This window comes from Gymnoscopelus braueri (genome assembly GCF_963280865.1).
Source record: "Gymnoscopelus braueri genome assembly, chromosome: 4".
Taxonomy (NCBI): Eukaryota; Metazoa; Chordata; class Actinopteri; order Myctophiformes; family Myctophidae; genus Gymnoscopelus; species Gymnoscopelus braueri.
This window is the reverse complement of record NC_137605.1, coordinates 40,903,357-40,924,098: the sequence shown is the minus strand read 5'-3', so window position 1 is coordinate 40,924,098 and position 20,742 is coordinate 40,903,357. Positions and strand designations below refer to the sequence as shown.

The 20,742-nt window shown below is 45.0% G+C and overlaps 1 protein-coding gene across 2 annotated transcripts in view; it reads left to right on the top strand.

The window, feature by feature from the left end:
• Window positions 1–20,742, top strand: part of gask1a (golgi associated kinase 1A) — a 46,160-nt gene that overhangs the window by 4,156 nt on the left and 21,262 nt on the right. For both annotated transcript variants that reach the window (XM_080426045.1, XM_080426044.1), the window contains exons 2-3: window positions 15,433–16,668; window positions 17,686–18,132. In XM_080426045.1, the coding sequence (XP_080282171.1) occupies window positions 15,433–16,668; window positions 17,686–18,132 (1,683 nt within the window). The remainder of the gene's footprint in view (window positions 1–15,432; window positions 16,669–17,685; window positions 18,133–20,742) is intronic.

The window sequence follows — 20,742 nt, the reverse complement described above, 5'->3', positions numbered from 1 at the left end:
AAGGTTATCAGGACAGTCAAAATAGCTACCCAGTAATTAGGCTGGCAGATATAATCTCACTGCCATCAAAATGTTATTCACTGAGTGCATGTGTGACATCAGCCCACATCCTTGTGGCCTTAGGGTCTCTTTGACATACAGTGTGTGACACACTGTGGTAATTAAACTAATGACAGTCAACAAGGGCAGAATTGCAAGCACATTCGCACACTTGAAATCTTAACAGATTTATTGAAACAAAAAGAAGAAAAAAGACTATCTATCTAATGCAATAAGCTTTAGATAGTTTCTGTTATTGAGTCTTTAAATAACTATGGCAATGCCTGTTGGGAATGCATGCCCCTCGGTTATGCAATACTCATTGTACCTGTTGTCAGGCTAGTGCAGTATCCATTATCATAGTACTTGGAGGCCAATCTGTGACGCCATGCTTTCGGGAACGCATACCCCTTTGTACCCGTCTGTTTGTCTGTCTGTGCCCCTTTTATGCCCATATATGGAGATTTCGGTATCTATCTGTCCGTGTCTTTTTTATGCCCATATTAATTTCCATGTCAGGCATGTCCAAATATGGAGTCCAGGCCAGTGGATGACGTCAGTTGTACTGTGTCATCATATTGATGACATCAGGGTACTCCATACATGGGTATTTGGGAATATTTCTTTGGACAACCGTTGATCCGACCGACTTCCCACTTGGTGCATCACTCCCTAGGGTCCTCTCGCCGATATGCACAGCAAGTTTTAAGTAAATCGGTAAGGCGGCTCTCGAAATACGCTGGAGACACGCTCACTCACTCGCAGAGATTTGCGTGATTTATTAAAGGATATGTACTGTAGCATACTACTGTATTTCTACAACATATGGCAGCCATAACACCCTCTTCTCTTCTCTTCTCACTCACAAGTTACTCAGTAGCAAACTGAGGGGATGACGCAACATAGTAGCCAATTTGCAGCTCTATTGCCCGCCACATCTAAAGTGTGTGTGTGTGTGTGTGTGTGTGTGTGTGTGTGTGTGTGTGTGTGTGTGTGTGTGTGTGTGTGTGTGTGTGTGTGTGTGTGTGTGTGTGTGTGTGTGTGTGTGTGTGTGTGTGTGTGTGTGTGTGTGTGTGTGTGTGTGTGTGTGTGTGTGTGTGTGTGTGTGTGTGTGTGTGTGTGTGTGTGTGTGTGTGTGTGTGTGTGTGTGTGTGTGTGTGTGTGTGTGTGTGTGTGTGTGTGCGTGCGTGTATACGTGTATACGTGTATACGTGCATGTGTGCACATGTGTGTGTATATATATTGGAGAGAGAGGGAGAGATACATGTGTATTCAATTTTTTTTACTTTGCTTTGGCAAAAAGTAAGTGTACAGTATTTCAGGGCAATAAAAACCTTTGAAGTCAATAGATTGATAGATAAAGAGACAGCAGGAAAGAGAATAGAAGGAGAAACAGATAGAGCGGGAGAGAGATGATACAAAATTACATTTGTATGGATTGCGTCTGTTCCGTGGAAGGATAGCATGGGAAGCAGAATAAAAGAGAATAGTGTTCAGGAGAGGAGAGATAAAGGAGAGATGGGAGTGGATAAAGTAAGAACGGAGAGGTGTGGAGAGATGAGGGTAGAGAACAGACAGAGAGAGAGGAGACAAGCAGCAGAGGTGAAGAGGTAAAAGTATAAGCATCTCCTAGCAAACAGTATCAATCTCTATGGTCATTCAATTGATCAAATTAAAGCTGAATTCATTTCTAATATTTGAAATAAATGGAAGCTGAAACTGCTTTTCTTGTGCGCAAATAATGGATTTTCTTATTTTGTCCGTCAAAGTCAAATGAAGAGCCCTTCAACTACATTGGTTCAGATAATTGTATTTAAATACAGAATTTCTGTCCATCGTTTTCATAGTAGCAGCATGTAGTGTGTCATTTTGGAAATTAGTTTTCTTTGAATTTCAAACACTGAAATGAGAATATTGGCATGTTTTGAACATATTTTAAATTGATTGACCTGGGTATGACTAGAGACTAGCTCTGGTTTCATCTGTTTGCTGTGTACTCACAAATGTTTTTGAAATGTTAGCCTATCTTTTGGCAGTGGCTGCGTTAACAAGTGTTTTCCCTCATGCAGCACCTTCCTCTTTGGAGAATGGAATGTACAATGGAGAACAGATTCGGCCACGTGTTCGCTCCCCATTGCAACCATATGGAGCGAGCATTTTTGTGCCATGGTGTAATGACTTTCAGAGCTACACACACAAAGCATGGCACATAAAGCTCTTCATCCTTCATTCCTTTGCCAAGGGAAGAGACATATCAAATCACTTTAGTCACAAACAAAGTTTTTCGTTTGAAAGTGGAATTGCTCTGGCACTGTAGAATGAAAGGGCTGATTTGTCTGTGACTATCTGGAGTCGATAGGAAATTGGAACCAGTCAAGGACAGTGGACAATGATGTGAAATAATTATATATTTGCTTCTGGGAAGTAATCTTTTTTTGTAATGACTTGAAGGGACAGTTATCGTGAGATAAAAATCAAATTAAAGGGCAGAGCAAACTTCCAGTAATACCAATCCATGCAGACCAGTGACTTGTTTCCTGAAGCATGCCTTGAAGCAGCCCTTGTCCCAGAACAGGTGAATGGTGTCGACACTTAACTGTTGACTGCTACCGATGAGCAGCTTGGTGCCTTGCATGGTTTCTTCCGCTGTTGGTGTGTGACTGGGTGAATGTAACGTGCTTTGGAGAAAGGCGCTATATAAATGTAGTCCATTTACCTTTTACCAAGTCACCCACAGTGAGTTCAGCGGGTCCAGACTCTTGTTGTCTCTTCCTTCATGAACATCACAGACAGATCACACACTGGCTTTGATCCAGGACAGTCCCCATCTGCTCCTCTGAGCTGCTGACATACTGTAGTGTACACACTCACATTACACATTACAATTCAAACACACGCTTTAACATATGCACACACCCTCATTCATTCACACTCACCCACACACACAAACAAAGAGTTGATTTAATGTATGTTGATCTGATTCTCATCTATCAAAATGGGACGCATTTTGACACTCTCAATTGCACTTAAATTAACAGTCAAGATTGTGCAGTTCATTACACATACCCATGCACACACACACACACACGTACACACGCACGCGGTGCGCTCACAAGCACACACGCATGCACACACTCATAATAGACACACAGGCCAGACCTGTCAGCAGCAGATTGCATGCTGTCAGACACCAGCTAAAATTGAGGCATGATGGCAGACAGGTGACTCCTTAGACAGTATCCCCCTTCCCCCGCCCCCACATACATACACATACACGTGTCTGTGTGTGTGTGTGTGTGTGTGTGTGTGCATACATTCGTGTATGCACGCATAGCTCGGCAGCCCAACAGACGCACCCCCACTAATTCTCTGAAACCAGGTTAGGAGCACAGATGGGTGCACGCACGCACGCACGCACGCACGCACGCACGCACGCACGCACGCACGCACGCACGCACGCACGCACGCACACACACACACACACACACACACACACACACACACACACACACACACACACACACACACACACACACACACACACACACACACACACACACACACACACACACACACACACACACACACACACACACACACACACACACACACACACACACAGTGATGCAGATGACCTCTTTCCTCTCCTGCTTAATTCTTAGCTTGGGATCATCAAACATATTGGAGAGGTCCAGACACTGTTAACATGTCAACACATATTGATCACCTGCAGGTGGAGGGACTTTGAACTCCTACAGTATGGAGGAGTTTGATTTGAACTTGTGAAGTTACCAAGATAGATTATGTGCTGCTTCTGCTTTGACTGCTCCCCCCTACCTCTCTGCCTCTCTCTCCCTCTCACTTTTGTTCACTCACTCACTCACTCACTCACTCACTCACTCACTCACTCACTCACTCACTCACTCACTCACTCACTCACTCACTCACTCACTCAAATCAACTCAGTTCAGTTCAGTTCATTGTGCTTTATAGTACTAGAACTAGACTGACCCGGGAACGATGCAAGTTGGAAGTGCATGCCCCACCCAGTTATGTAATACCCATTATACCCATTATGTCAGAGTACCTGTTGTAGTCTGTCTGTGTCCCTTTTATGCTCATATATGGAGTTCTGTTCAGCCATGCACAAATACATTGACGTCATGTTGATGACACCAGGGCACTTCATATATGGGGATTTGCACATGTATCTGTATTTTTGGACACCTGCTAATCCGACCGACTTCCCACGTCATTGCACAAACATGTGCAGAGATTTTGTGCATTTATAGTAGGAAGGATGTTGAATACTATTGCCAACACTTATGAATACAATTTGGAGGCATACACAGTACACACACACACAGTTATAGTGGCATCTTTTATCCTACAAAACCGCTTTATAATCCCAAGGTCCGTCAATGTCAACTGCATGGGCAGAATTCTTTTCACTCAAAAAAACGGGTGTTCTACTCATTGTACACTGTTGTTTTTACAGTACAATTGGTTTAGAATATGTAATTTCTATTTCCAAAGGAGCATTTATTCTGAAACCAAACAATTTATACTATGTATGCACTAGGCAAGGCAGGGGTGCAATTACCCCGTACGTATCGTGCAAGATGATTTATTCCATTCCAAATAGTAATTTGAGCTTAGGTCTGCCTCGTACAGAAGCATGTAACCGACAGCAGGCCAGTGTAGCAAAACGGTCACAGCTCAGGCTATAGGAAGGGCAGTGTTAGGTTTCCACCCTATGGGAGTTCACTACAGATAAATGTTGTGCGTTAGCACACACTGTCAAGGTCATTCAGAAGAAGACAGAATGGGGGTGCATGATGAGTCTGCACATGTGAACTGAGTGTGCGTTTCTACTCGTGCATCTGTATGCAATTCGGTGTGCATTCATGCTCATTTCAAAGTCTGCCTGTGTTCGTTCGTGTGTGCGTGCGTGCGCCTGCACGTGCGCATACCCGTTTCCTTATATTAACGGTTTATATTGCATCACCCCTCTCCACTGATGTGTTCATCTGCCCACAGCATTTTTTGCTCGTGGGACCCAGCAGCAGTATCATCATCGCTCATTTCCTACTCTCTTTTATTGAATATCTCTCCTCTCCTCCTGTTTTCTCCCCATGCTCTTCTGCTCTCAAACAATGAATTAAAATAGAAAAACAAACAACAAAGAGAGTGAAGCGTACTTTGATGTTGCTCGTAGCCGATAAGGACCATCCTCTACCTCATTTCCTACCCCTTCAGCGATGCAGCGTGTTCTCATTATTGCATAATGCAGACAGAACGCATGCTTCCGTGAGACAGACCATTGGGGGGGCACCCTGCTGAGTAACCCTGCAGGGGAGCCGGACCGTGTTTCCTTTTCCACCCTTCATGCATGGTTAGGAGGAGGTCTTCCTTCTGCTAGACGCGAGCGACCACAAGAGACAGACTGAACAGGCGTTAATTTAACTGTGAGAGTGTACGGAACCACGTGGACCCCGCAAGGTCAAGGAGGGTCCCTTTGGTTCCATTTGGTTCCATTTGTACACATTTACACGGAGGACTTTACTGTGTTGAGATTGCTTCTGCACTACATTTCTCTGTGTTATTGTGTGCAGTTACATCCTTTTTCTCTCACTCTATAGGGGACCACTTATTAGACGTTCCCTCTTTCCCTCCCTCTTTCTCTCTCTGTGACTGTCAACCTCTTACTCGATCTGTCTCTGTTTGTTTTCTGTGTGTGTGTGTGTGTGTGTGTGTGTGTGTGTGTGTGTGTGTGTGTGTGTGTGTGTGTGTGTGTGTGTGTGTGTGTGTGTGTGTGTGTGTGTGTGTGTGTGTGTGTGTGTGTGTGTGTGTGGGGGTGTCAGAGAGGATCTGACTGGTTTCATTAAGGTCCCTCTCTATGGGGTGCCGTGTGGGCCAAAATTCACTCTCAACTCTCACACTCTCTACTGCCTCACACACACACAACTGAAAACCTCTCTCACACACACTAGTAAGAACCTCTTACACACTATAGTGAGACCTCACACACGCTCTACTGAAAACGTTGCCTCACACACACACAACTGAAAACCTCTCATAAACATTAGTGAAACCTCAAACACACACTAGTAAAGCCTCTCACACACACACACACACACACACACACACACACACACACACACACACACACACACACACACACACACACACACACACACAGACACACGCTAGACCACGCTTTTGTTCTTCTTTCATTCCCTCCTTCTTTTTCCTCCCCCTTCGTTGTACATTTCCCTCTGTCTGCTCTCTCTCTCTCTCTCTCTCTCTCTCTCTCTCTCTCTCTCTCTCTCTCTGGTTCTCATTTTGCTGGTGTTTCTTTCGTTGTGGGCTGGTCGCTACGAGGCGGGACTCAGCTCACAGAACCTGATGGGTGTTTTGAGCTGTGGTTTTGGTGGTTGACACGTGGCTTGTTTTGGAAAAGGGGATAAGCTGACAGTTGTTAGACAAACAACATCCTGCACTGTCAAATCAGAAGTGTTATTTCAACTTTGAGCGTTAGATGATATAAATTAACACTGAGGATTTTACTGTGACATGAAATGCAGACTATTCTCTCTCTCTCACACTCTCCCTCTCTGTCTGTCTCCCTCTCTCTTGCAATTGCAACAGTATATTGTGCAAGCATGCCTGTTTGCATGCATGTGCAGATTGGTGCACGTAAGTGCGTAATTACAGAATATAGAGAAAGAAAGACTTTGTACATTTCATGCTGTAATTCCACTTTTGACATTAACACAGTTTAATTGTCATTCAAAACAGAAGCATTAGTGCATTAGTGATGCCTCATAACAGGGAGCAGTGGCTTTCTGATGTTCCAACCTCAACTAGCATCGAACAACGCTTTTATGTAGTATTCATAGTCAGTGTACTACAATGCAAAATTGTAAAATTGACACTCAGGATTGTGCAGTGTACAATATGTACGTCATCATTACATACTGTACACATCCCCTTAACCATTAGGTACCCATACCGTACCCTCAAAAATAAAAGGTTTAACGTATTTCAGAAAATTAGATAAATAGGATTACATAGTATGATACAGGCTATACTAAATTGTCTCCCGATATTTACAAATGGACGTCATGTAACTAAATCCTACTTCGTTAATTTTTACAATAAAAGAAAATAATATAAAATTTCAACGGCCACATTAAGAAAATTACAAATTCAGAATACCATCACCGTAAAAACATTACAGGTCTCCCTAAAAATCTATCAGACAGCTGCAATTGATTCAGAACGCCGCTGCCAAATCTTAATACCAAGAAAGTGGATAATTATCACTGCAGTTCTCAGATATTTAACACCGGCTCCCTGTCTGTCAAAGAATTGATTTTCAAAATACTACTTTATAAAGCATTGAATGGTGGGTGAAAAAAATATATTTCCAATCTTGTGTTAAAGTACATCATGAACCATCCAGACCTCTCCGGTCATCTGAGACAGGTCTGCTGTGTGAACCCAGAGTCAAAACTAAATGTGAAGCAGCCTTCAGTTTGTATTCACCACATATCTGGAACAAACTCACAGAAAATCTCAGTACAACTCAGTCCTTTTAAATCAAAGATGAAGAGTTTTCTGTTTGCCGCTGCCATTTACAGAGGTCTTTGATTTATTTCTTGTGCTGCACTGTAATTTTATTCTCATATTTCTTTCCTGTTTTATTTTAATTGTATTCAAATGTCCTTTTATGTGTTTCTTTTGCACTTTTGCACATACCCATTCTTACACGGATGCATGCACAATGCACATGCATGCATGCACACACGCATGCAAGCAAGCACATACAGTACACGTACACTCAGACACATACAGTATGGACACACAGGCCAGGCCTGTCAGCAGAAGTAGATTGCATACCGTCACACTCCTAACACACAATGTCACACAGCAGACAAATGATTGACGCATGAGGGCAGACAGCTGACTCCTCAGACAGCACACTCGCGCACGCACACACACACACACACACTCACACACACACACACACACAAACGTGCGCGCGCGCGCACGCACACACGCACACGCACACGCACACGCACACGCACACACACACACACACACACACAAACGCGCGCACACGCGCACACACACACACGCACACACACACACACACACACACACACACACACACACACACACACACACACTAACACACACTAACACACACTAACACACACAGACGCGCACACACACACACACACACACACACACACACACACACACACACACACACACACACACACACACACACACACACACACACACACACACACACACACACACACACACTAACACACACAGACACACAGACACACACACACACACAGACACACACACACACACACAGACACAGACACAGACACACACACACACACACACACACACACACACACACACACACACACACACACACTTGTTTCTTCTCTGCTCTGCCTTCTCTTCCATATCTACAGTATATTTATGCTTGTAATGTATTGTTTTAGGACGATTACTACTAGATTAGTACATAATGCATCCCCGAATTGGATGGCAAATATCCAATAAACCATGTTTAGAAGCCTGCAGTCAGAGTAGATGTAGTAGGGATGAGCATTTGGTCCTTTTTTGGTAAACGTTTAACCTTTGCACTGTGGGCGGTTAACCAATTGTATAACAATTAGAGATGATATTAAGTGATTTATTCCATTAATATTCTGTTAATATGTTATTTATTTTAATTTAATTTCGGTTAATTTCGGTTATTTAGTCCTAAAAGCTAAACGGTTAGTGACACACATTTCGGCTAACTGTCCCATCCATAGAGTGGCCAATGGCGAATAGGTACAGTTTAATGAGACCTCCTCCTTGTTGCAAATGGACCTGTACGGGTCCATTTGATTCCATTTGTACTCTCTCAGACTGAACCGTTTAAACCCAGTACTTATAGTTGACCTGAGTCCCCCAGGGCTGTACGTATACTAGGCCCACTCCTGTTTAATATCTTCGCCGAAAAGTCTCACGATAACGCATTGCCTTGCGGCGCATGGTGAGCTCATATAGAACGGCTATCTTTGCCAAACGTTTGCCCCCGGAATAAGGATGCTAGGGTTCAAGTGGTTCAGTGCACACTGAGGATTGGACTGCCTAGCAGCAGCAGCAGCAGCACCTGTTGCGTGTCTGGACCCAGCGCTGCATACCTCCCCCTGCAGCCTTCGGCTGGGAGAGAAGAACAGGAGGGAGATGAACTAAATGGAGGAGAAGAAAAGAAGAGAAGCTGGGAGCTGTCACACAGTCAGACACCTGGCCCTGGCCGCAGGGCAGGAGCTTATTATCACAGGGAGGAGGGGTTACCTGTGGACATGGTGTGTGTGTGTGTGTGTGTGTGTGTGTGTGTGTGTGTGTGTGTGTGTGTGTGTGTGTGTGTGTGTGTGTGTGTGTGTGTGTGTGTGTGTGTGTGTGTGTGTGTGTGTGTGTGTGTGTGTGTGTGTGTGTGTGTGTGTGTGTGTGTGTGTGTGTGTGTGTGTGTGTGTGTGTGTGTGTGTGTGTGTGTGTTCCCACACTTGTAGATTTTTAGTCATCAGTGAGCCAGAAACACATCTGCTCCAAATTGTTGTGTGTCTGACACACACACACACACACACACACACACACACACACACACACACACACACACACACACACACACACACACTCATCCCATAGTATTGAATCTCCCCTCCCATTACAGGTATGTGCACACACAGTTTGCTTTCAAATGATGTTGACTTTATTATACACAACTGAATTCATAACAGTAGTCAAAACATGAGAAACTGTACAGCAAAAGTGTGTGTCGCTGCAAAGGAGATGCCACTGCAACTGTGTTGATGCCCTCTTTCATTTTCTGTAGTTATTCAAGAGTGAGTATAAAAAGATTTCTTCTATTCCTTTTTTACAAATTGTATTAATAAGTGTTGGCAATAATATTCAACTAACATTCATACAATAAAGCATAGAGGGGGACATGAGGGAGGGAGGGAGGGAGAGGGATAATGAGATAGAGAGAGACCGCAGAAGATGGAGAAAGAGAAAAGAGTGAGAGAGGGGGGAGGGACCAGTCAAAGCAGAGGCTGCACATAATCTATCTTGGCAAACATCAGCTAGAAATTCAAATCAAGCTCCTCCATCGGAGTTCAAAGATACAACTTCCATCCATCCACCTGCAGGTGATCAATTATGTGTTATGTGTGGACCTCTCTAATATGTTTCCCATGATCCCAAGCTAGGAATGCAGCGGGAGAGGAAAGAGGTCATCTGCATCCCTGTTTGCGTGTGTGTCCACACACTTGACCTAAATGGACTAGATTGGCGTTGCAGCCTCTTGTATTTAAACTGTGTCCTAATGTTGACACATCTTCAACATTAGGAAGATGTCCAGATGCTAATTTGCAACGCACAGAAAGAATGAGGGACAGCGAGTGCATTTTCCGGCAGCGGGAGCTGCCGCGGAGCTGCCGCGGAGCTGCCGGCGGCGCCAGCTTTGGGAACGCAGTCAGTGGGGCAAACGCAGTCCCCACCAATATTATTTACGATTCTGTGCCTATCGGTACATAACTCGGACGGCGCTTAGTCGTTCGCTTAGACGTTTGCCCCCGGAATAAGGATGCTAGGGTTCAAGTGGTTCAGTGCACACTGAGGATTGGACTGCCTAGCAGCAGCAGCAGCAGCACCTGTTGCGTGTCTGGACCCAGCGCTGCATACCTCCCCCTGCAGCCTTCGGCTGGGAGAGAAGAACAGGAGGGAGATGAACTAAATGGAGGAGAAGAAAAGAAGAGAAGCTGGGAGCTGTCACACAGTCAGACACCTGGCCCTGGCCGCAGGGCAGGAGCTTATTATCACAGGGAGGAGGGGTTACCTGTGGACATGGTGTGTGTGTGTGTGTGTGTGTGTGTGTGTGTGTGTGTGTGTGTGTGTGTGTGTGTGTGTGTGTGTGTGTGTGTGTGTGTGTGTGTGTGTGTGTGTGTGTGTGTGTGTGTGTGTGTGTGTGTGTGTGTGTGTGTGTGTGTGTGTGTGTGTGTGTGTGTGTGTGTGTGTGTGTGTGTGTGTGTGTGTGTGTGTGTGTGTGTGTGTGTTCCCACACTTGTTGATTTTTAGTCATCAGTGAGCCAGAAACACATCTGCTCCAAATTGTTGTGTGTCTGACACACACACACACACACACACACACACACACACACACACACACACACACACACACACACACACACACACACACACACACACACACACTCATCCCATAGTATTGAATCTCCCCTCCCATTACAGGTATGTGCACACACAGTTTGCTTTCAAATGATGTTGACTTTATTATACACAACTGAATTCATAACAGTAGTCAAAACATGAGAAACTGTACAGCAAAAGTGTGTGTCGCTGCAAAGGAGATGCCACTGCAACTGTGTTGATGCCCTCTTTCATTTTCTGTAGTTATTCAAGAGTGAGTATAAAAAGATTTCTTCTATTCCTTTTTTACAAATTGTATTAATAAGTGTTGGCAATAATATTCAACTAACATTCATACAATAAAGCATAGAGGGGGACATGAGGGAGGGAGGGAGGGAGAGGGATAATGAGATAGAGAGAGACCGCAGAAGATGGAGAAAGAGAAAAGAGTGAGAGAGGGGGGAGGGACCAGTCAAAGCAGAGGCTGCACATAATCTATCTTGGCAAACATCAGCTAGAAATTCAAATCAAGCTCCTCCATCGGAGTTCAAAGATACAACTTCCATCCATCCACCTGCAGGTGATCAATTATGTGTTATGTGTGGACCTCTCTAATATGTTTCCCATGATCCCAAGCTAGGAATGCAGCGGGAGAGGAAAGAGGTCATCTGCATCCCTGTTTGCGTGTGTGTCCACACACTTGACCTAAATGGACTAGATTGGCGTTGCAGCCTCTTGTATTTAAACTGTGTCCTAATGTTGACACATCTTCAACATTAGGAAGATGTCCAGATGCTAATTTGCAACGCACAGAAAGAATGAGGGACAGCGAGTGCATTTTCCGGCAGCGGGAGCTGCCGCGGAGCTGCCGCGGAGCTGCCGGCGGCGCCAGCTTTGGGAACGCAGTCAGTGGGGCAAACGCAGTCCCCACCAATATTATTTACGATTCTGTGCCTATCGGTACATAACTCGGACGGCGCTTAGTCGACTAGCAGACCATCGGCCGGTCGTCGCGGGCACTCGCGCCTGGAGGCGCTCGGGCGCGACTCCTTGGCCTCAAGGTCTGCTGAGTCGGCGCGCCTCCGTCATGGTCCAAAACTATACTTTATCGGCGAAAAAATAAGAAAGAAGTCCCCGCCCGTGCCCGCTCCGCCGGCAGCTGCCGCTGCTCCACCGGCAGCTGCCGCTGCTCCGCCGGCAGCTGCCGCTCCACCGCCGGCAGCCCGCCGGCAGGCACTGCCGGCAGCTGCCGCTCCTCCACCGGCAGTTCCGCGGCAGCTTCCGCTGCCGTAAAATGCACTCGCTCCTTCTGGAAAGAATGGCAACATGCTAGCTAAGAACATACTTAGTTATTTATTTATTTAGCATGGTTTGATAGCTTGGCAAGAATGAATCTTCCCCTTATGGAGATTCAGTTACTGTTGACGTTCATGCATGCACTCAGTGAGGTATTCATTCATTCATTCATTCATTCATTCATTCATTCATTCATTCATTCATTCATTCATTCATTCATTCATTCATTCATTCATTCCTTCATTCATTCATTCAGTCTATCAGTCAGGTCTATTAACCACATTAACCCTGGCATCCTTTTTTAAAGTAGCGTAAATAGCAGATCTACATAGATCATAATGCGTCGCAACACATTTATGATTGTGAGCTTGTAAATTTACAGTTTTCAATATTTATCATACAAAGTATATGAAGTGTATAGGGCTTAATAGTTAAGTAATGTACAGGCAGTGGTCTTTATCAGCACTACTAACGTCGGCTCACCAAAGTTTCACCAAAACCCTCCTTATTACTTGTACAAATCACTTTAATCAGCAGATTACTTATATTAATCTACATATTCCATTGTAGAAGTCCCCCCAAGCATACTGCTTTTGCACTGCAGACCTATCCAGAGAGTTGTGCTTGGGGAATACAGCGATATACTTACGGCAGCAGCGCAAAAAAGCAAAAAAGTCTTACAGTAGTTGCATCTGTGCTGTAACCGAGTCTGACACTTACTGTAGGTCTGTGTTAACCTGATGGTATTTCCATCATTCTCTCGGGGATCTCCCCGGGCACCTAAGCTGCCTGGTGAAGGACCCTAGTTACGAACATTCCGGGCAGGGAAAGAATAATGGAATCCTTTCACAGGTGGAGGAGTCTGGGAAAGTCATAAACATCTCAAAGATGGGGAAGACATCTCAAGGGTCTGAAACATTCCTTTAGCTCACTATTCCTGTAAAATGAGGAGGGGAGGGGGGAGGCGGGGGGAGTGGAGAGTGGAGAGGGAAAATGGACAGAGGGGAGGAGAGGGGGAAGGGATGGAGAGAAAGGGGAATAGAGAGGGAAGGACAGAGAGGGAGAGTGAGTGAGAGAGAGAGAGAGAGAGAGAGAGAGAGAGAGAGAGAAAAAGAGAGAGAGAGAGAGAGAGAGAGAGAGAGAGAGAGAGAGAGAGAGGGAGCAACGATGAGCAGAGTGGAGAGGAGGCAGCAGGTATCTAGGTCATTCTGCTGAGAAATGAAAATGTCCGTTTTTCACCTATGGAGCGGCCAAGGTAACCTATAGGTGAGGATTTAAAACTGGGCCATTTAGACAGAGCTTACACTGTTCAACTCACTTTTTCAGTTGCGTTCTTGTTCCAGCACCATGCAAATTAACACTCTGGAATGTGGAATCTGGAAAATAAATTGTGGAGGATGGCCAGTACAGATGGAGTAAGTCTGTCTGGAGGAGTTGCCACCCCATCTCCTCATCTACAACAATTCCTCTGGAATTCGTGTCGGTGCCATAGCAGTGACTGCCTGCTTAAGACAGTGGTCTTCAAAGTGTGGTCCAGGGGCCACCTGCCAAAATGAGGAGTAGTTTAACCCATTAAGATCTGAGGCCAATTCTACAAATGCCTCACATTATCAAGATTTTTCAAAAATGTAAAAAAAAAATGCAGATCTTCAAGCTCGCAGCGCAGCACGAAGTGACGCACTGTGAGCTTGTATATCTGCTATTTTTGAATAGCTAACGCAAAAATCTAAAATATGACACAGTTGCTTTCCCGGTTTTAATGGGTTAATTGAATTCACTTGAAAACTAAATAATGTATGACATTATGTTTCATTATGAAACTATTTCACACGTATGATTATGATTATGATTACTCGTTTTAAGTGGAACGAAAACATATTTTCCTATCGGGGTCCCTTTGATAGAGTTACCGGAAATGGCGCTCTATAAGTCAAAATATTATCATTAGGACTTAGTTTAATAAGTCATTGTGATGAAACTATACTATAACACACTAATATACTGTAGTCAGCGGTGTTGGAAGGAAGGAACACCTAATAAGACAGCTGCTAGCTACACAGTCTCACTCCACAGTGACTGAAATGCCAGCACTTCATACAGTATGTCACCGCTTTTGCAGTCATTTTTCACAGACTCTTCCCTGAGAATACAGTGATCCACACACAAAGAGTGACAGCATATATTGTGTGACGTATGGATTTCTCTTGCCATGAACTGCATGCGGATGCGGAAGACGCAAGGTCCCTGAAATGTGAGCGTGCCACAATAGCATTGGTCTCAGCTGGTTGAGTCCGGTTCTGCTGTAAGCCATTGAGAGCACTGAGCCGGCTGACACAAGCTTTATATTCCTGCTTGGATATTGAGTTTTACGCTGCATAAACAGGATACATGTGGATTGGCTCTCCCCTCCTTTTCAGACCACATGTCTAACATGTTCTTTTAGTCCCTCTGTTTTCCTGTCTATGATATCTCCTGCCTCTCTTTCCACTTTATTGCCAATTTAGGTAATAAAGAGTAAAGACGCAATGTTTTAGAAGTGTTATTTGTTTTGGTGTTCTCTTGTGCCTTCTTTGTCATTATCTGGAGTAATGAATCATGAACAGTTTGCTTGTCTTTATAGACGCCGGCAGATTAGAGATCTCACTGCACCCTTTGCTAAACGCCCACAGGAATTTGAACTCTCCATTCAGTTTACAGTACAAATGCTATCTTTGCAATTTATGGCAGTCCTCCATTTTAATCATGGCTTTGTTGGTCTCCCTCTAACTACAGTGTTTTTCTCTCTGTCTTTCTTTCTCTCCTTCCTTCCCTCTCTCTCTGTTTCTTTTCTTTAAAATCTCTTTCTCTCTGTTCTTTCTCTTTGCCCAGGCCTGGAGAGTGTGCCTAAAGCGTGGTCAAAGATGGCCACTGCTTCTCCTTTCCTTCCTCGTCCTGCTCCTCACAATCTCCGTCATGATGATGACGACTCTACCCCTCCCCTTCCCACCATCCAAGGCCCACCGCCTGCCATCCCGAGCCCTGAGCTCAGCCGGCGGGGTCAGAACAAGGATCAGGGAGCCTCCCCCTCCAATGGCTGCCGTCCCAGACCCTCTCCGCCATTTGCTCATGCCCGACGTCCACAGCGGCTCCTGGAGGAGCACTGACAGTCAGGAGCCGTCCAAACATTTAACGATGGCGGAGATTCCGCCTAACCCTGCAATGAGCGCCGACAGCCTCACTGGGAGAGGTCCCACGGACTCCCTCGATGGTCGACACAGAGGCAACGACGCAACCTTCAAAAGGAAAGAGAGGCCAGGTACCAGCCTGTATCCCAGATATCCCCATCTCCTACTGATTACACTTAACCGCACAGAGCCAAAGCATGGAATTAAAGTAAGCAGCCACAGTGCTGCAGCTGAGCCACCTGCAGGGACACACAGTCATTTTAGGAAGAGCCAGTCACCACCGGCCCGTGCTCCAACTCCTGTAATAAAGGGCAGAAGACCTGCAGGTGGACAGAAAGACAAACACACAAGCATCCGACCTAATGACAGCCAACGTGCGAGCAGATGGCCGCAAAGACAGGTCGACAAGAACGTTGACAGGCAGGCGAACATCCGACCTAAAGACAGCCACAATCATGCTAACAGACAGGCAGACAGTAGGCACACAGCTGTAAGGCTAGTTGAGCATAAAAAGCATATGGACAAACTGAAACAAGCAGCAAAGCCCTCTGGGAAATATGACAAAGTCGGTTTGGAGCAGCTGGCTGCGAAAAAGCTCATAGATATCAAAAAACACCCAGACGTCCCGGAGGATCCTTCGGAAAAGAAGAAAAATAATAAGAGCCCACTAAACTATAATGAAGTCTTGTCCAAGCCTAAGGCATCTGTGAGGATAGAAGAAGATGTTTGGTGTCAAAGCTTCAGAGAACAGGATTTCCCCAACAGCGACCAGAGGAGAATCCGGATCAATCCAGACCTCCCTCTTCCCTGGTTCAGTGAAGATGATATGCTGAAGCTGGAGCTCCTCGCCAAGGGAGAGGTGGTCAGCAAGACCAGGGTGCCTGGCCATGGACAGGTGCTCCAAGTAGGCCTGGATGTCTCCAACCAACAGGACAGACAGGTACTCATGTTTTATTACTAGTGGTACTTTTACAATCAGTGAATGGAATTATTGTTATATGGTACCTCCACACACTCATCTCTCTATAGGGGCGCAACAGTTAATTGAACGAATCGGTTTAATCAATTAATAATAATCAATTTTAATAACATTTATGATTTTCTAAAATACCGAAAATAGTAGATGTACAAGTTTCTAGATGGGCGCCTGTTTTGCTATTTACGCTGTTGTCCAACAAAGTATAAAATAGGGCGTAAGTGGATAATCAGAATAATACATTTAGCCAATTCTGAAAAAATCGATTACAATATTTTTCCCGCGTTGATTTGTTGATATATACTGTATGTATTTAAAAAAAAACATGCTTGATAGTTCAATTAATCGAAAAAGTAATCAATAGAATAATCGCCAACAAAAGAATCGATAGTTGCAGCCCTACTACATAAGTATGCTGTTGTGTTTCTTCCCAGAAAGCAAGTGCATTGTTTTTGCATAGCCCCCAATAGTTATGGGTTTAATGCCTTGCTCCAAACCCAACATCTTTATTGTTTAGACTCATCAGGGTTCTGTTGCAGACACAAATAGACGAAGCGTTAACTGCCCTTGAATAAAGCTGGGTTTGGAGCATTAATTATGTGTGCGATTCCTATCTTTCAATTGATGTTCATAATTTCCTACTCTGCACCTTTTGTTCGTCACATGTTTTTTTTGGCATGTGTGCGTTTTTTGGACACTGCTGCTCAAAGGCAATGCCTTTGCTTTTGTAGTGATGGTGGGCACAGTAGGTGTCCTGGGAGCAGGAACAGGCTGTCCTCTTTCTGTGTCGGTGATTGAACCAGCATGTTAGCCTCCTGCCTCAAGGCTGTTAGCTTGGCATTGGGGTGAAAGACTTCATTTCAATAAAACATGTGTTTAGCCTGGGACAATGAACATGTTGGGTTTGTTTTCAGCATGGCATGTGTTGTACATTTTACCAATGAAAAGTGTGGCACAAATATATTTCCTTATCGCCCTCAGATATCCATGTGGCTTTCTAAGAATCACACTGCCTATCAGAGCCCTATGCAAGGAGGACCAAAAGCCCACGGCGAGCACTGCCAGCAGGGAACGTGCTCCCTGGTCAAACGCGCCGACGACTGGTTCGAGGTCTTTGCCTTTCACCTGGACAGGGTTCTGGGACTGAACAGGAGCATTCCTGTGGTCCTAAGGACCTTTCGCAGCGAGATACTCCCTTATAAGTACATCAACGGCACCCCCAGACCCGTTGTGTGGTGGGACCCACACATTCAGCATTTGGCCGATAGGGACAATGATCAGAACTCTGTGCCTCTCAGTTGGATCCAGTACCAGGCGGTATTGCAGGCCCACTGTGGACCTCAGGGAGCAGACATGAACTCAGCGGTGTGTGTGGGGGTCCATCACTCAGAGTGGGGGAGATTGGCTCTTTTTGACTTCCTACTACAGGTAAGAAAAGAGAAAAAAAGAACCCACTTGTCTGAACTATAATTGAGGGCATATGAAATACCAGTTTTCCATCTTGGCTTCCTCTTTCAGACACAAGAGTAGATTAGCACACACACATCCACACACACACGTCTCTCACACGCACGCACGCACGCACGCACGCACGCACGCACGCACGCACGCACGCACGCACGCACGCACGCACGCACGCACGCACGCACGCACGTGCACACACGCACACACACACACACACACACGCACTCACGCGCACCATCTTTAATTATTGTGGACATACCGTAGACTCTACGGTAGAGCATGAAATAAGTGTTTTCCATCCTCTTAAGTGTAGAGTAGAGATTCTGTGAGGCATAGTGAACTGTATTAGACATTGGCCGTTACAGATAGATACTATTATAGCTTCAGGGGTAGTCATTGTAGAAGTGCTGTAGTGTGTGTCTCACCACATAGTCCCTCATTGGATCAAAGCACCAGTGTAACAAGCCTGTAAGAAGCTGAATTCTTTTTTTTCAACGACGTATTGTTGCCAAAATGTTTTGGGTGATGTGATTCAGACATCCATGAGGAAGACAGTAGAGAGACTATGTACGGCTGTTAATCACATGCTGCTACTCTTTCATGGCTGCAGGTAGAGATTTAATTGCATACATCACTATTATTATTATTAGGGCATGCCTCCTGGCAGAGATTTGCGCTCTACTTACCCCACCTTTCCACTGTGTCTCTGTTTAGACTGTCTCTGACAGTATTGTCTGTCTGCATTATTCTGCTTTCTAAATGGCATGAAAAGACATGAACTTCACCTTGACAGTAAATGTATGCATTTTATAATCCTGTGCGTTGCTCAAGGAAAGGGAGGAGAGGACACACTGACGGGAATGGGAATGACTCACCCAATGTCATGAAGGGCAGGGTGGAGATAATGACTCACTAGACTGTTCACATCAACATGCATGTACACAAGTGTACACACACACACACACACACACATGCACGCATGCACGTTCACATGCACGCACAGTCACACACTGACACTTGGGGAAACGTACGGGCCAGGGATATGTGGACACACGCATGCACGCACGCACGCACGCACGCACGCACGCACGCACGCACGCACGCACACACGCACGCACGCACTCACACACACACACACACACGTCACATTCTTGCAAGTCAACCCATATGGAGTGTTGGGCTTAGTATACCAAATTTCACAAAATAGCGTGCCATGATAGCAAGTCTAGTCTTGATCAGATCTAGATAGCATCACCCTGATTAGCCATTGGAGAGGTTGTCCAAGAATTCCTCTTGAGGGTGGAGCAGTAATGCGGCTTGCATATTAAAAAAAGAAGGGTCAATAAATTACCCTTGATTAGAATACCTCAGAGGGGGACAGAGCATGACTTTATCCCTTTTCAATACATTGATGTAATTAGACATTGCATAATTAATTTCTGACTGATGAGTCTGTAGGTATGCAGGTTACAGCGGGGCAAAGCTGTCAGGTTTATTTCAACCTAATGAGTAAAGTTAATGAGCAATAGCTACAGCACCTGCCAGATGAGTGTCTGTGTGTGTGTGTGTGTGTGTGTGTGTGTGTGTGTGTGTGTGTGTGTGTGTGTGTGTGTGTGTGTGTGTGTGTGTGTGTGTGTGTGTGTGTGTGTGTGTGTGTGTGTGTGTGTGTGTGTGTGTGTGTGTGTGTGTGTGTGTGTGTGTGTGTGTGTGTGTGTGTGTGCGCGTGTGCGTGTATGTGTGTCCGTAAAGATGCAGGGCTATTGGTTCAATTAAAAATCCAGTTCTATAATCTGATCGTGCCTCTGTGTGTGTGTGTGTGTGTGTGTGTGTGTGTGTGTGTGTGTGTGTGTGTTGTGTGTTGTGTGTTGTGTGTTGTGTGTGTGTGTGTGTGTGTGTGTGTGTGTGTGTGTGTGTGTGCGTGTGCGTGTGTGTTGTTTATGTTCGGATTAGAGGGGCACTTGTTTATGAGGTGTCAGATGCTAATGACTCTGCCAGAGCTGTTAGCTGTGTGCTAAACACCAGCCTTGTAAAGATGCAGATCTTGAAGCCGAGCCCTTCCGTCTCACGTAACAGAGAGAAAGACCAGAGAGGTAGAGCAAGACTAAAACAGAGGGACTGAGACAGGAAGACAGCTTGATAGAAAGAGAGAGTGAGGGTTATAAGACGTTATTAACATGCAAACAATCCTCCCCGAAGACAAATACACTGAAACATAGTGTCTTAAATATTGTTAACACACCCTTTTCTTTCACACACTTTTTGGAATGACATGCACAGATAATGCAGCAGTTTTTAAACTGTTAGAAAAAAATATAATAATAAATAATAAAACCTAGCTGTAAATAGCTGTACATAACTTACATTTAGATTGGCTAGGTATGCTCTTAGTTGCTTGTTTTAGAACCATTTAGACCTGTTGCAACCTATACGTTGTTATACCTTTCTATCCGGGAGCCACCTCTGTGTCTCATTAGTTGTTTGCTATACATATAGCAACATCATTTTTTATTAAAAAAAATTAGTAAGAATTTGAACGTTTTGAGAAAGCTTACGTTAGGTTTTAGAAGGCGTTTT